Source organism: Rhinolophus sinicus, linkage group LG06 (assembly GCF_036562045.2).
Source record: "Rhinolophus sinicus isolate RSC01 linkage group LG06, ASM3656204v1, whole genome shotgun sequence".
Lineage (NCBI taxonomy): Eukaryota > Metazoa > Chordata > Mammalia > Chiroptera > Rhinolophidae > Rhinolophus > Rhinolophus sinicus.
In genome coordinates, this window is record NC_133756.1 from 32579493 (window position 1) to 32594691 (window position 15199).

The 15199-nt window shown below is 40.4% G+C and overlaps 1 protein-coding gene across 8 annotated transcripts in view; it reads left to right on the forward strand.

The window, feature by feature from the left end:
• Positions 1-15199, forward strand: part of DNAJC6 (DnaJ heat shock protein family (Hsp40) member C6) — a 131332-nt gene that overhangs the window by 106292 nt on the left and 9841 nt on the right. For 4 of the 8 annotated variants that reach the window (XM_019731705.2, XM_074334864.1, XM_019731703.2 and 1 more), the window contains exons 10-15: positions 583-776; positions 885-965; positions 3164-3589; positions 6313-6447; positions 10281-10349; positions 11400-11519. In XM_019731705.2, the coding sequence (XP_019587264.2) occupies positions 583-776; positions 885-965; positions 3164-3589; positions 6313-6447; positions 10281-10349; positions 11400-11519 (1025 nt within the window). Of the gene's footprint in view, positions 1-582; positions 777-884; positions 966-3163; positions 3590-6312; positions 6448-10280; positions 10350-11399; positions 11535-15199 lie in introns of all 8 variants that reach the window. The other 4 variants (XM_019731704.2, XM_019731709.2, XM_019731694.2 and 1 more) reach the window with 1 other exon arrangement.

Sequence of the window (15199 nt, forward strand, 5' to 3'; positions counted from 1 at the left end):
TGTGATCCTTTGCATCTGTGGATCCCTTTGTGTTTTTCTGCAGGGTTGGCAGTTTCATCAATAGTAGGATATGAGCAGTGACCCTTCAGAATGGATGCCAGGCTGGAGCACTAAGGCTCCCAGGGGGACCCCTCTATCCTAGACATTCATCCTTAGTTGCAATATTATAGCGTGGTCTGGGGAACACGGGGTGGCTGAAGCTGGCGTGGTAGATGGGAGTTGCTGGGTCAGGGTAAGGATACAACATTCAAGAGCTCAGGGTGTAGGCTGTGGGCCTATTTCACTATTTCAACACCTGACTTGGCCGTTCTTGTGCATAGTGGGTGGATGTATCAGCCCTGCCTTGTATAATGCTCTCACATCTGGTAGTATCCCAATTCTTTGAGTAGGTATTATTCTCTTTTCTCAGGAAACTGAGGCTCAGACCAGTAAAGGAACATATCTGGTTAATGACTGATTGTTCCCCTAGAATTGAGTCTCAGAGTTAACATAGGAGTCAACCTCCAATGGTTTCTGTGCTGAATATCATACTCGTGCCATTGCTTTTCACTGATCTTATCTATATTTTACATCCCTATTTAGGCCTGAATTGGATGCATGTGATGTACCAGAAAAATATCCTCAGCTATTCCAGGTGACTCTGGATGTAGAACTACAGCCCCATGACAAAGTGATAGACTTAACCCCACCATGGGAACATTATTGCACAAAAGATGTCAATCCCAGCATCCTCTTCTCTTCTCACCAGGAACATCAGGATACTTTGGTCTTAGGAGGTATGAGTCACCTGGTGGATTTGTCTCCCGCATGAAGCCTATGTGTTATTTATCACGTTGACGTATTTCCCGTGTTTCATTGACACTGCATGGCCTTTTGTCTTGCAGGACAGGCTCCAATAGATATCCCTCCAGACAACCCCAGGCATTTTGGGCAAGGTGGCTTTTTTTCCTCTCTCTGTTGGCAAGGTACTTCCAAGCGTTTCTTTAAGTTACATGGTTAGATGATTAAGTTACGTGGTTTTTCTGTCTAGATGATTAGTTCTCAAAACAGCCCAAAGTAAAGCAGCACTTCAAGGTCATATAGCTTCCTCCTTATTCCACACTCCGCTCATTCCTTTTTCAAATCAGGCAGCTTTCCTACTTTCAAGTCCATAGATGCTCTTAGACTGATGCAACAGGCCATCTTAAACTGCAGTCTCCCTTTTCTCTCTATGTAGTATTGTGGATCACCTCTTTCCTAGATTTACAAATAAGTCATATTTTCTAGCACCACCCTTTATGCTGCTGACACACAAATTAACAAAGGACTCTGCCCAGCATTTCCTCTAAAGGGCTCCAACCACTAGCAAGGCAGAACTAAGCTTCCCCTCGTGTAAGGAAGGCAAACACTTGCCCATATGTCTCTGTTACTTGTTTTAACAACTGTGGCAGACATAGGGCTCCATCACAGTATCCGTTTTTTGCTGAATCTGGAGATGTTCCAGAATTTTTCCAACATAACACTTCAGACTGCTGCCATCAGTAGACTGGCATTGGCATTCCAAGTGGTAGCCATCTGCCATCTTTGCCTTGGAGTTTGTTGAAGTTAACTGCAAGGTTCAATGTAGAATTGAATAATGACTTCCTCTCTAAAAGGGGTAGGAAACTGGCCTTGCCAGTGGTCTACTTACAATTTTCTTGCTTGACTTCCTCCGTTGTGTGAACATAAGACAGTATTCCCACTACCTGCACAGAGTTTTCCATATTTGGTGAAAAAATTGTTCATTTGTTTCCTTTGAATTGAAAGGCTCACTTTCAGAATTTTCCGTTATACTAAGAAATGGGACCAGTAACATACAACAATGGAAAACCTGGGAAATCTAGATAGCAGGTAGATGTCCCAGTTCCCTCTTGGTTTCCCCTCTATCTTCTCTGCTTCATACATGGGCTGTCAGTAAAACTTAACGTTTACCTCTTTCCTGCCATTTTAGTAAGTGATTTAAAAGTCGTTCCTGGTAGAACTAGGTTTTAGCACATACGCACAATTTCTTATCCTAACTCCGCAGAGCCAGGTATGTATCGGAATGCAGAATTTTTTGGATTTCAGAAGGGTGATCTGGTACATAAACTGTATATTATTTGGCATTCACGCTGGCATCTCTGGCAACAACTTGTAATCAAACAGACTAACATTTCTGCAGTGAAACACATAAATAACACCCCTGACTGAGATACACGAAGACCGTAAACACTTCCACTGATATCAGCTGTGATCAGATTATTCTACCAACTGAGTTTGTACCAAATTTAGGGAAACCTTTCCCTTTCCACAGCCTTTTGCGTTTCACAGTTGGGGATAAGGGATGTGGAGCTGTACTTGATTTGGAACGTGGATCTCTCTGACTAAATAATAAAGTTCCATAGGAGGATCTGTCTCAAGGAGAGCCTGGAAAGTCACTCACCAGCCTCTCTGTTCCTTCCCCAGAAGATACCTCTTTCCTGTTGCCTATTTACTGCTGAAAGTTATCTCCTTTCAGGTTGGGGTAAGGAATATCCTAAGCAGAGCCATTCCCACTATTCACTTATTAGGTGTGTGGTTCACGTCTGCTCTAGACTGTGGGAGAAAGGCCCTGCTTCTGGCTGCAGGCCACATGGAAAAGTAAAAGTGAGAGGCGTCAGCAAAGGAATAGGAGATTATGTTGTTTTTGTTCAAAGCACCTAGCATAGTGCCTGGAAGATAACAACAACAATAATAATAATAATAAAAGATACAAACACTCAAGTACTGCTTACTGTTGATCTGGGTGCTTCCTATACATCATCTCATGGAGTTCTCACTGCAGCCTTGTGAATTAGGTTCTATTTGTTACCCTCATTTTGCTGAGGAGGAAACCAAGGCCCAGAGAAGTAAAGTAACTTTCTGAGAGTCACAGAGCCAGTAAGTAGTGGAGCTAGGATTCAGACCCAGGCTGTCTGGCTTCAGAGTTTCTGCCCTTCACCTCTGAGATGCTCGACAAATGGTAATTGAATGTGTAATATGAAGTACATCCTTTTCCATTGGAAAGGGTTTGGAGGTGTTTTTTGCACAGGCAGCTCCTTCTGTCTTTCTGAGGATATATATATACAAAAACCAACAGTGTTGTGGCCAGTAGCTAACCATTTGTGGGCACATTGGCCTTTCTTAGATCAGAAATCAGAGAAATCATTCTGTGAAGAGGACCACGCTGCCCTAGTGAATCAGGAAAGTGAGCAATCGGACGATGAACTTCTGACCCTTTCCAGTCCGCACGGCAATGCCAATGGTGACAAACATCATGGAGCCAAGAAACCCAGCAAAAAGCAGCAGGAGCCTGCTGCCCCTGCCCCCGCCGAGGATGTGGACCTTCTGGGCTTGGAAGGGTCTGCAGTGAGTAAGAACTTCTCCCCGCCGTTGGCTCCGCCCACCAACTCTGAACTGCTCAGTGATCTGTTTGGGGGTGCAGGTGCGGCCGGCCCTGGACAGTCCGGGGTGGAAGATGTGTTTCATCCGAGTGGACCTGCGTCTGCGCAGTCAACACCACGCCGGGCTGCCACCTCCACCTCTGCATCTCCAACCCTAAGAGGGAGAGAAGGTAATTTTTTTGCATGTGGCACTGTACCTACTTCTCAGTTTCAAATTATAACCTTTTGGGCCAAGCGCGCAGAATGGAACCTTCCTACTAAGCTAGACTTTTCTCCCTGGAGGTCCCTCAGAGGTCTACATCTTCATTTAAATGGGGAGCACAAGAGGAAACAGAAATCTTGCCCATTTTGGTAGGGTAGTGGAGGAGTGGATATTTGAATTCTTCATCCTTACTTTAATGGTTTTTTTTCCAGGGCTTCAATACCTGAGCTGCTTTCATTACTTCTGCTTGGAGATGTATAATAGGTTGATGAATAATAACAGCAAATGTTTGTGGGGTACTTACTATTTGTCAAACATGGAATTTAATGCTAAACATGGTTCAGTTCTTATAAAAACCTAGTCAATAGGTGCTGTTGTACCCCCATTTCATAGTTGAGGAAATAGAGGCTCCGAGTCAAACTAATGGCATACATTCATGCAGTTAGTAATTGATGGGTCCAGGGTCCCCAACTAGGCCATTTGACCCCACAGCTTTCTCTCTTGCTTCCTGTCGTGCCTCCTGGGAAGTGTAGTTCCCTGAATGCACTTTGGCTGTTCAGAGAAGCACTTGGTTCCTTCAAGGTATGTTTAAGGGACTCATGCCAGGAGCACAGCCGACTGGAGCAGAGCAGTTGGTGCCAGTTAAGGAGTTTGAGCCCCTTGTGGATCAGTTAGCTTCACTTAGCTTATTGCTGCAGACCCAACCCTTCCTGTGAATGGTCATCCAGAGTGTTTTGCTATTTGCAGGACAGTGTAGCTAGGTAAGCAGAAGTCCATTATAGCTTGGTAACAGCTGCCCCTTGTTACCAAGATGATGTCACATTAGGAAGAGTAAAGAGAAATGTCTTAACTCTCCAGGCATATGGTAACCTATAGGAACTTTCTTTCCCAAGCTCACCCTTCACTTCTGAGAAAGGATTGGGCAGGTGTTGATGTATGGTCGTTCAGCTGGAGGCATTCTCTGTAAGAGTGAGTTTCAGCATCATAGAATGTAGCTGCAGAGGCTCAAGGTCCTGCATGTTATTGGTGGTGCCTGGATGTGAACCCAGGTGTCCTGCATCCCAGGCTATTTCCTCTACACTTCATTCACTTCCTTCCATCCAGTTCTTACTCATCAAAGTGAATCAAATCTGGCATTTTCTTTCCGTCAGGAAAAAACATCCCCAAGATCCAAGATAGCATAGTGCTCAGTGGTCATGTGTGAAGACCACGCGCCTTGTGTGGCTTTCGATAATTTCATTCATCATAGTCCTGGGCAGATAGTAGTTGTGTTCCAGTGTCAAAACTACAAGGTACCTGTGAGAGTAGATAACTCTGTTCCTCTGGTTATAGACAATGAAATTGAGGCCTAGGTATCTTGACTGACTTGTCCAAGAATACACAGCTGGTTAGTGGCAAGCCCAGATCTAGAACTCCAGTATTCTGTCCCCTAAGAGGAAGTAGAAGGAACACAGTCCAGAGTTAAAGGCTTGGATTTGAATCCCAGGACTGACACTTAACTGTGTGGCCTTATTAATAATACCTTAATTTTCTTAGTTGTGCAGTGGGGATAATACTTTCTGTCAGCATTGTTGTTAAGAGCTCTCGTCTTGTGGTGTTGGGAGGTTCACTTTTAGTTGTTGGAGAATGCCTCTAATTTAACATAAGTTGATATTAAAAGTGCACCAAGTCATAGCGAAAGGATTTTAGCATCCTCCACTAGTTGGCTTTAAAACTTAGATGTAGAGGGATTAAGCCAGCATTCTCTTACAGTTACTCTATAAATCTCAGTGTTCTCATTTTATAGGAGGGATAAAGTTGTGTGAGTATTAAAATAGGAAAGGTATGTGGATTGCGTAGCATCGTGCCCGACAGACACTGGATCCGCTGGTGCTACACTGGACTAATCTGCTGCCCAGCAGATAGTAGAAGAGCATCATGGCAACGAAGTCATAGCTGAACATACTCAACCATGTATCCTACATGGGCTTTGAGAGTGGGGTTTGTTCATTAACTTGTTTCATTCTAGTCGTCTATTCCTAAACAGGTCAGTCCCACTCCAGGAAGCAATCAACTCATTCGTACAACTCATAAGTATTAGATACTTACAGATTAGGAAGTGACATCCCACTATGAGTTGCTAAGGGACGTTTTGTTCCTTGACTGATAATGAGATATTAAAGGCCAGTTATACACATGCAGCTCTGCACCGTTCTCTTCACGTTCATTTCACACCTTGATAAATGTGAGATGCCTCTGGGAAATTCCTGGAATTTGGAGTCAGAAGACTTGAGCATGAATTCCAGCACTATTATTTACTTGCTATAGGGCTTTCTAACCTCCGGTTCATTGTCTATAGAATGAAGGTAATACCGCTTCTGGTCTGAGAGAGATACTAGGTACTGCGGACCTGCTGAGGCGTTCTTTATGAAAGGCAATGTGAACCCTAAGAAACGATACAATCTTCCTGTTGTTGCTGGACACCTCAGCTGCCCACTTTGTTCCAGTCTTCTTAGTTCATTCACAAACTTTTGTTAGCCCCGGAGGAAGATTTAAGGACAGGATGGGCCTGTGGAACAGCCCAGAAGGCAGGCATCATCCCGATTTTTCAAGTATCTGGCCTAGGGCCTGGCAACAGTGACAACTCTTCAATATTTATTCAGTGAATGAACTCATAGGACAAAGAAACACCTTTTTCTTTTTGTTTTCTAGGTGCCACCTTTGACCCATTCGGAGCACCTTCTAAACCATCAGGGCAAGATTTGCTGGGTTCTTTTCTGAATACGTCCAGTGCATCCAGTGACCCCTTCCTTCAGCCGACGAGAAGTCCTTCACCAACGGTACACGGTAAGGAAGTATTTTATATTGTGTTTAGTGGAACATAGATTTCCATAAGATATCAGGTGCTTAGATTTAAAAGCATCCTGTAGTTGTTTTCTTGGGGGGAGTGGGGTTTGGGGAGAAGCTACATATGCATCTCTCCCTTTTGGAAATGAACAATTCACATTAACCTATCAAAAGCTCTGGGATATTTTACCATAGCAAGCCTGTCAAACTTTGTTCACTGAGCTTTTCTAAAACGGATTTGACTGTGGAATTCTTGTTTTCATTAGCGCTACACGTACAGAATTATAAGACACCATTGACTGCGGGAGGTTCCTTTATTTATTTTATGTACCGATACGGGAGAAATAAATGCTGCTACTTTGAGTTGATTGAAAGATGCATCCTAGTTGGAAACATTTTTCAGATGTGGAAAAATACGAGTCTGAAGTTAATAAAATGTAGTAAGAGCATTTCATAAAATTAGTATTGTACAGAACAAAGTTTAAAATACAACGCCCTGACATATTAGGGCTATTCAGTCTAATACTAAGTGGCCATTGAGCACTTGAAATATGGCTAGTCTAATTTGAAATGTGCTCTCAGTATAAAATACAGCCCAGATTTCAAAACTTAGTACCAAAAAATGTAAAACATCTCATTAATATTTTTCTATATTAATTACTTAAGATGATATTTTGAATAGATTGGGTTAAATAAAATATTAAAATTAATTTCACCAGTGTCTTTTTACCTTTTTTTAATGTGACTACTAGATAATTTTAAACTACATGTGTGGTCCACAGTATATTTTTATGTTAGAGACTTAGGTTGTGTGGAAAGAATAGTAATCACATCCATTTGTAAGGGCAAACGGGTATAATTTCAATAAAACTGGTGAAAACTGGAGCTCTTCAGTGAAGGACAAATGGCTTTGAGCTTCAGCTAGAGGACTGTCCTGATGTTGAAGGCTATTGATCATTACTGGCCTCAACCAAGAGAGTGATGTATTCGTGAAGGTACTCTGAACTTGCCTGGAGAATGTGGTCCAGTCACCAGCTTGACCTCCTGGAAGTCATGCAAAAGCGAAAGGAAGATGAGTTGTGCAACATTGGTCAAACTATAACTTGACTAAAAATGAGAGATTAGTCCAGGAATAACCTTTATAAGTGATTTCCAGTTGGTCTTAAATCTCAAACTGTTTGAAGTGGCTCCACAGGGCAACCTACAAGAAATGTACCTCTCACGCTTGAGTAGTGCCTACCTAAGAGAGTCTCCTGATTAGAAGTTCATTACCCTGGGAGGAAAGATACAGGGATAGAGATTAAAGCTGTTGTTTTCACTCACTCACTTAAAATTTAAGTCACGTCATTGCTCTGCTCAAAATGGCTCCCTATTTCATTCAATTATGGAAGCCAAAGCCCTTGAAATGGCCTACGTAGGCCCTATGTGCTCTAACACCCCAATGACTTCACTTCCTGTTCTCTCCCTCTTGCTCTCTCCATTCCAGCCTTACTGGCCTCTTTACTGTTGCACTGGCTGTCCCCTCTCCCCTAGACATCGGCATGGTTTGATCTTTGCTCAACTGTCACCTTCTCAATGGGGTCTTCTCTGACTGCTCCATTGCACATCGCAACTCACCCCCCTGCCCCTACTCTACATTTTCCTTTCCATGGTACTTATCAACTTGCAATATATTCAATAGTTTACTTACGTGTTATGTTTATATTTAGTTGTCTGTTTCTCCCCACTAGAACATGAGCTCCAGCAGGACAGGGACTTTTGTTTGTTTTGCTCATTAATGCTTCCTTAGTGCTGAGAAGAACTACTGGCATATGGTAGGTGCTATCTAATATGTAAATATAAAATGAATTAACTAATTTTTTTCCTACCTAAGTCTCCTTGATTGGATAATGATAGCATTAATAAGGTTATGTATTTTCCTGACTTTAATACTTTGAATTTATTGTCTTCATAAGAGTACTACCTTTTATGTCCCATGGGCATGGATATTCATACTTCAGCATGGCAGCTCCGGGTCTAGTTCTTTGTTTCTTGTGAATTGGTTAGAACGTGTTGTTTGTCACCTATTTTTGGCCAGTTAGCACCCCTTTCTTTTGTGGCCACGCTTCTCATTTTGGTGTCTGTCTTGCCCGATGAATGAAAAGAATTTTCCACAATCCTTGCTGGGAAAGCAATGATCATTCCACTATTCGTGTCTCAGTTGCATCTTCTTCACACAGGATAACTATAGGGGAGACTCAGATGTCAGATTGGGAGGTCAGATGCCCACCTCCAAATTCTTGGGGAATTTACCTCAGATTTCCACAAGGTACCACCAATCTCTTCTGAAAATCAAGAAATATTGCCTTTGAGTTTTAAAAATATTTATAGAACATCTACTCTAAAGAGAATAAGCACTTGGGGCATAGTGTTGGAAGAAAGAGTAAACAAATAATCGTAATAAAAGGCAAAAGGGAGAATAAAAGTATTAGGTAATTACTTTTTAATTTGTATATTGCCATCTCTCCATCATATTTTAAGTTTCTTGAGGATAAGCAACATGTTTTTTAGTTCTTTATTCTCTGGTGTGGTGTCTTGCATGTAGTATGTAGTCATAAGGATTTGTGAGTTTGCTTAGTAATGAGGTTGAAGTTCTGACACCTCGTTCTGCATCCTACTTGGATGTAAGACCTAGGTGAGAGAGTGAAAGAAATCAGACAGCAAATAGTAGCAAAATGGTCTAATTTCCACCTCAATTTTCAGGGATTACTGTGGAATAAGAATGGAGAGGAAAGAACTGTTTTTTGCCGATAATGGCATGTTCTTTTTAACTTAATGGGAAGGTACAAGGTGTCTTTGTTTGTAACACACACACACACACAAAAGTATAAGTCTTGCTAATACTAATCTTGGTGATTTGATGATTCTTATGGTGGTCAAGGTGGTGTGTGTGTGTGTGTGTGTGTGTGTGTGTGTGTGTGTTTTAAATCTCACTTGCAATGTTAGTTTAGTATTTGCATTTTACTCCTTGATTTTATGGAGAGAACCTAGAGGTACCTTGGAAAGAAATTATTTCTTATGGCATCCTATTTCTTCTTTGGATTTTATAGATGCAGCAAAAACTTATTACCAGTGTGTATTACTCTAATACACCTAATTCTCTGCAGCTGAACATTCTTAAATGCTACATTTGGAATTTTGAGAGGGGTTAGAATGATCTATTTAGAAGCTGTAATGAGTTAGTTTTGAGTAACAATAGATACATCCCTGGCATGAGCATGGTGGATGGTATATAGTCAGTGCCCAATACATGTTCTCAATGACTCATCATTCTCAATTCATGTCACAGAAGAGGAGAAAACAAAATTTCAGTTTTAAGTTGATCATGCCTCTCCTGCACTTGTTAATGCCAACCTAGGGCAAATTGAGTTTTTTTTTTTTTTAATCTTATTGCCCACTGACTTTTGGTTAAGTATAGTGGTAGGATACACAAAGATGAGTAAAATGGTTCCTGCCTTCAAGAAGTTCACAATTTAATGGAGACAGACATATGCACAGTTATAATTCAACGTGTGTGGATATGGAGATAAAAAAGGTGAGCCAAAGGAGGAACAGAGATAAATAATATATGGCTTTTACCAACCCTGATGTAAGAACCATAGATGAGGGCACAAATTATCAAGTGCTGCAGACTGTGGTGAGAGCTCAGAGGCAGGATGAATCCCTTGGGACCTTGGGAAGCCATGCAGATTGCATGGAAGGTACAGCATTTTCCTGTGTGGACTTAGAAACATGGGTTCTAAGCTATCTTGTTTTGATTCTTTTTTTTTTCTTCTTCTTCTTCTCATATTTAGCTTCTAGTACACCTGCTGTGAACATTCAGCCAGATGTTTCAGGAGGTTGGGACTGGCGTACTAAACCAGGTAAAGGTCAGCAGGTTGTTGTTGTTGTTGTTGTTTTTATTATTATTATTATTATTTTGGAGCACATTTAACCAATTGCTAAAGCATAACAATTGGTTAAGAGGAAGTGAGTAATTACAGAGTATTATAGCCCACTGTATAATTGATGTTGGTTTTCCCTAAACACTCATATTCTGCTGGAACTCCTCCCATTGCACTTGATGACATGGTAGAGCGGTGTATGATACATTATTTCAGTGTTCTGCATCTCATTTGCTGAATGAATGTCTGTCTTGACGCTAGAGTTAGGCAGATACAACTCTGCCACTTAGAAGTTCTCAGAGTTTTTTTTACAAGTCTGAACCTCAGTTTTGTTATCTGTGAAGTGGGGGTCATAGTTCTTGTCCCACCCAGTTGTATAGTTTAAGTGAAATAACGTAATGTGAAAATTTCTGGCATGGAGTAGATGCTGAATAATTTGGATGGTCTTCTTTCTTCACAAAGGACTTGTTTCAGGGCTGGATTTGTCTGTGATAAATAAGCTGTCTTTCTCATGGCTGGATGCTATTTACTGAGAGCTCTCTTGTGTAATTGCATCCCCAACACAGTGCAAGCTACACCATCCACACCTCCCCCGCCACACACATTCTTATCACAGCAACTTTCTGAAGCAGTTGCTGTTTTCTTACTTGCCAAATGAGAAAATGTTGAAGCTCAGAGAGGTTCAACAGCAAGCCCAAGGTCACTCAGCTAGAGCCAGAGCTCAGATCCAGGCCTGACTACAAATCCCACAGGAAAGAATGAAGTCAGGTGACAGGAGAGGTAAACACTGGACATAATAGTTCACAGGTATGGCCAGGAAACAACAAAGGCCTTCTCTGTGCCTTGTCCCTGCTCCGGTGCACTAGTCACATGAGCCAGAAAAGCAAGGTCTAGCAACTTCTAACGTATTTCCAAATCCTGTCCTAGTTTGCCCTTAGAGACAGGATGAGCTGTAGCTCTGGATTTCAGAATTTCAGAATTCAGCCTCAGAGAAGTAACTCATTTTCAATGATCTGATTTCCTTTTCAGGAGGTTTTGGAATGGGAAGCAAGTCAGCTGCCACCAGCCCAACAGGATCTTCGCATGGCACTCCCACCCATCAAAACAAACCCCAGACTCTGGATCCTTTTGCTGACCTTGGGACCCTAGGTACAAACTTAACAGGTTAAGATACTTACTTATGGCTACAAAACCTCAAATCTAAATCTTGAGTGTCACAATAAGCTGGTACCTAAAATCCTGTGTATTCTTAAACTGGACTCTAAAACCTGAGATTGGCTTTAAAAAAGGAAAAAAAAAAAAGGAAATCAGCTTCAAAGAATGGGTTGGAATTAACCCCTATTAACCCATTTCTCCAATGCCTAATTTTGGATTAGTAACATGAATAGAGTTGGAACTTCCAAAAGCATCTGACAACAGGGTTTGGCTGCAGCAAAAGTAATGAATGTGTAGGGACATGCTAAGAAGCTGGTCAGATCGATTTGAGCCACATGGGTCCAGCCGTGCATAGGCTGTCCTGCAGTGTTATCCATGAAAGCCTCATACTGGTGTCCCTCTTCTCTCTGTTGACTACAGTGTTCTCTGGTCAGTTTGTAAAGTTACATATGGAAAATAGACTATGTAGTATTTCTAAAGTGTTTTTCATCATGTATTAATTATTGTTATAGGCTAAATGTTCCATGAGTAAGTAATTTTGGAAACACTGGGTTCAGTGGACTTTGATTACTGCAGAAACATCTGAGAATAAATGTCCAGGGTGGTATTCCTCAAAGGGTTATAGTTTGCAGGGTTCTCAAACTATTTCACCAAGGAACCTGTTTTTAAGGAGTAGTTCTTTGGATGGTCTGAAACCTTGTCTTCTCCTTTTTCCTCCCTCCACTGGGCAGTGCAGGGTTGTTAAATAAGGGTGAGTAGCCATGTTGGTAGTTGAGGTTCTCAGAAAGCTTTAAATGCTGAGGCATTTAAAGACAAATTGTCTGCAGGGAATGAGGGTATGGCAACCATTTTTGCCCGTAATTGTGTCAGAATCTTGACCTTTCATTATCTAAAGATAAAAAAAAAAAATCTAAATCTAAAAAATCTAAAAATCTTTAGATTTTTTTTTTTTCTTTTAAGAACTCTCAAAATTATTTTCCCTTCTTTGTATCTTTTAAAGTTTTAAATAACGATATCAGGTGAAATTCTATATCAGATAAAACTCATTTGCTGTTTACTTTTTATCCATTTATTTATTCCGCAACTATTTACTCAGTTCATGCAAAAGTAATTGTGGTTTTCGCAATTATTTTTAACCTTTTAAACAACAATTACTTAAAAAAAAATTTTATTGGGGGACAGTGTGTTTTTCCAGGGCCCATCAGCTCCAAGTCGTTGTCCTTCAATCTAGTTGTGGAGGGCGCAGCTCACTGGCCCATGTGAGAATCGAACCAGCAACCCTATTGTTCAGAGCTCACGCTCTAACCAACTGAGCCACTCAGCCACCCCAGAAACTTTTGCACCAACCTAAGTGCCTCCTATGTGCTAACACTGTTTTAATGAAATCCCAACGAACCAAAAAAAAAAAAAAATCCAAAACAAAATTCCTGTCTTCCTAAAGTTTATGTTCTAGAAGCCGAAACAAACAGTCAATGAATAAATATATAGTATAATGTCAAATAGTAAAAATAACAGTGTTTATTGGGGGTTTTACTATGTGCCAGGCACTATTTTAAGTGCTTTACATATATAAATTTATTTAGTCTTCCCAATAATCTTCTGAAGTACAGAATATTATAATCCTCCTTTTGTAGACGAAGAAACTGGGGCACAAAAGGTTAAATTACATGCCCAAGTCATAAAGTTTAAACACTAAATTCTATCTCTAAAGCTTGCACTCATAACCCCTGTGCACAGTGCTATAAAAAAATAAGGCAGAGAAGTGATGGTGAGTGGTGGATGGGCTGGGTGTTATTTTAGACATCAAGTGGTGGGGGAAGGGCTCTCTGAATAGGTGACCTTTATAGGGAAGTTCTTTTTGAAAATCCAACATCACATCTTACATTTAGTTCTCATGTTCTTTTAGACACCTCTAATCTGGAATCATTCCTCAGCTTTTCTTTTTATTTTATTTGTTTTTGTTTTTTTTTAAATTTCAATGACTGTTGACATACAATATCATATAAGTTTCAGGTGTGCAGCATAGTGATTAAACATTTATATAACTTACGAAGTGATCGCCGTGAAATCTAGTACCCATGTGACACCACACAGTTATTACAACATTCTTGACTATAGTCCCCATGCCATACTTCATGTCCCCGTGACTGTTTTGTAACTGCCAGCTCGTACTTCTTAATCCTGTCATGCTTTTTCACCCAGCCCTCCAACCCCTCTCCTACCCAGCAACCATCAGCTTGTTCTCTGTATTTATGAGCTTGTTTCTGATTTGTTTGTTTATTTTGTTTTTTAGATTCTACATATAAGTGAAATTGTACGGTCATTCCTCAGCCTTTCTTTGCCTTTTATGACATTGATACTTGAAGGGTACAGGCCAGTTGAGAAAGTGTCAACTTGTTAACTTTAACCACTTGCTTAGGGTGATGTCTTCCAGTTTCCTTCATTATAAAGTTACCATTTTTCCCTTGGTAATTAATGAGTAATCTGGGGGAGATAATTTGAGCTTGTCCTATTTGAGATAATTTTATTTGAGAATATTTTATTCTCTTTTTTTTTTTTTTTTAATTTTATTTTATTAAATTTATTGGGGTGACAATTGTTAGTAAAATTACATAGATTTCAGGTGTACAATTCTGTATTACATCATCTATAAATCCCACTGTGTGTTCATCACCCAGAGTCAGTTCTCCTTCCATCACCATATATTTGATCCCCCTTACCCTCATCTCCCCACCCCCACCCCCCTTACCCTCTGGTAACCACTAAACTATTGTCTGTGTCTATGAGTTTCTGTTTCTCATTTGTTTGTCTTGTTCTTTTGTTGTTTTTGGTTTATATACCACATATCAGTGAAATCACATGGTTCTCTGCTTTTTCTGTCTGACTTATTTCGCTCAGCATTACACTCTCAAGATCCATCCATGTTGTCACAAATGTTATATTTTATTCTCCATCTGACTTTTACCCACTGATTTTAGCACTCTTGCCAGAAGTAGTTATTACTATGATGTTTGCAAAATTGTGGTTTTCTGATTCTGTCCTTCTTTCTAAATTTATTAATGGGCACTTAACTAGAACGAAAATCTCCTTTTCTTTTTCTCTCTTTCTTCTTTCCTCCCTCCCTCCCTCTCTCCCTCTACCTGTCTCTCTCTCACATCACAATGGACTAATGGATTTTTTTTTTTGGATTCAGTGAGTTATCATTCATTACTATCATTATTCCCTTTAATGTTCACATTGTTCCAGATTTGATTTGTGAAAACGCCCGTTTTTCTGGCTTCTATGTCCTTTTCACTGGATTGCATCTTTTGAGAACTTTGTTTATGGCACAACAAGAGAAATTTTTACACCCTCATCCTAGAATCATTCATTCTCCAAAGACTTTTTATTCTCTTTTGTGGGGAATGGTATTTAGAAACCAAAATTTGTGTGCTAAGTATGTTTATTGGTAGTGGGGTGGGTATCATTGCTCTCTACCTTTCAGTACATAAAGATAGGAGATGAGTGAGTATAAATATGTTTAATTCCATCCAGTACCACATGGTTCTTCCTTATCTTGCCTTATTGCCTATGTGTATCTTCCATTCCCGTATATCACAACAACATTAGTAGTCAGACAACAAAAATAGTTTCAGAATAGTTATAGCCAATATCGCTACAACAACAACCCTACC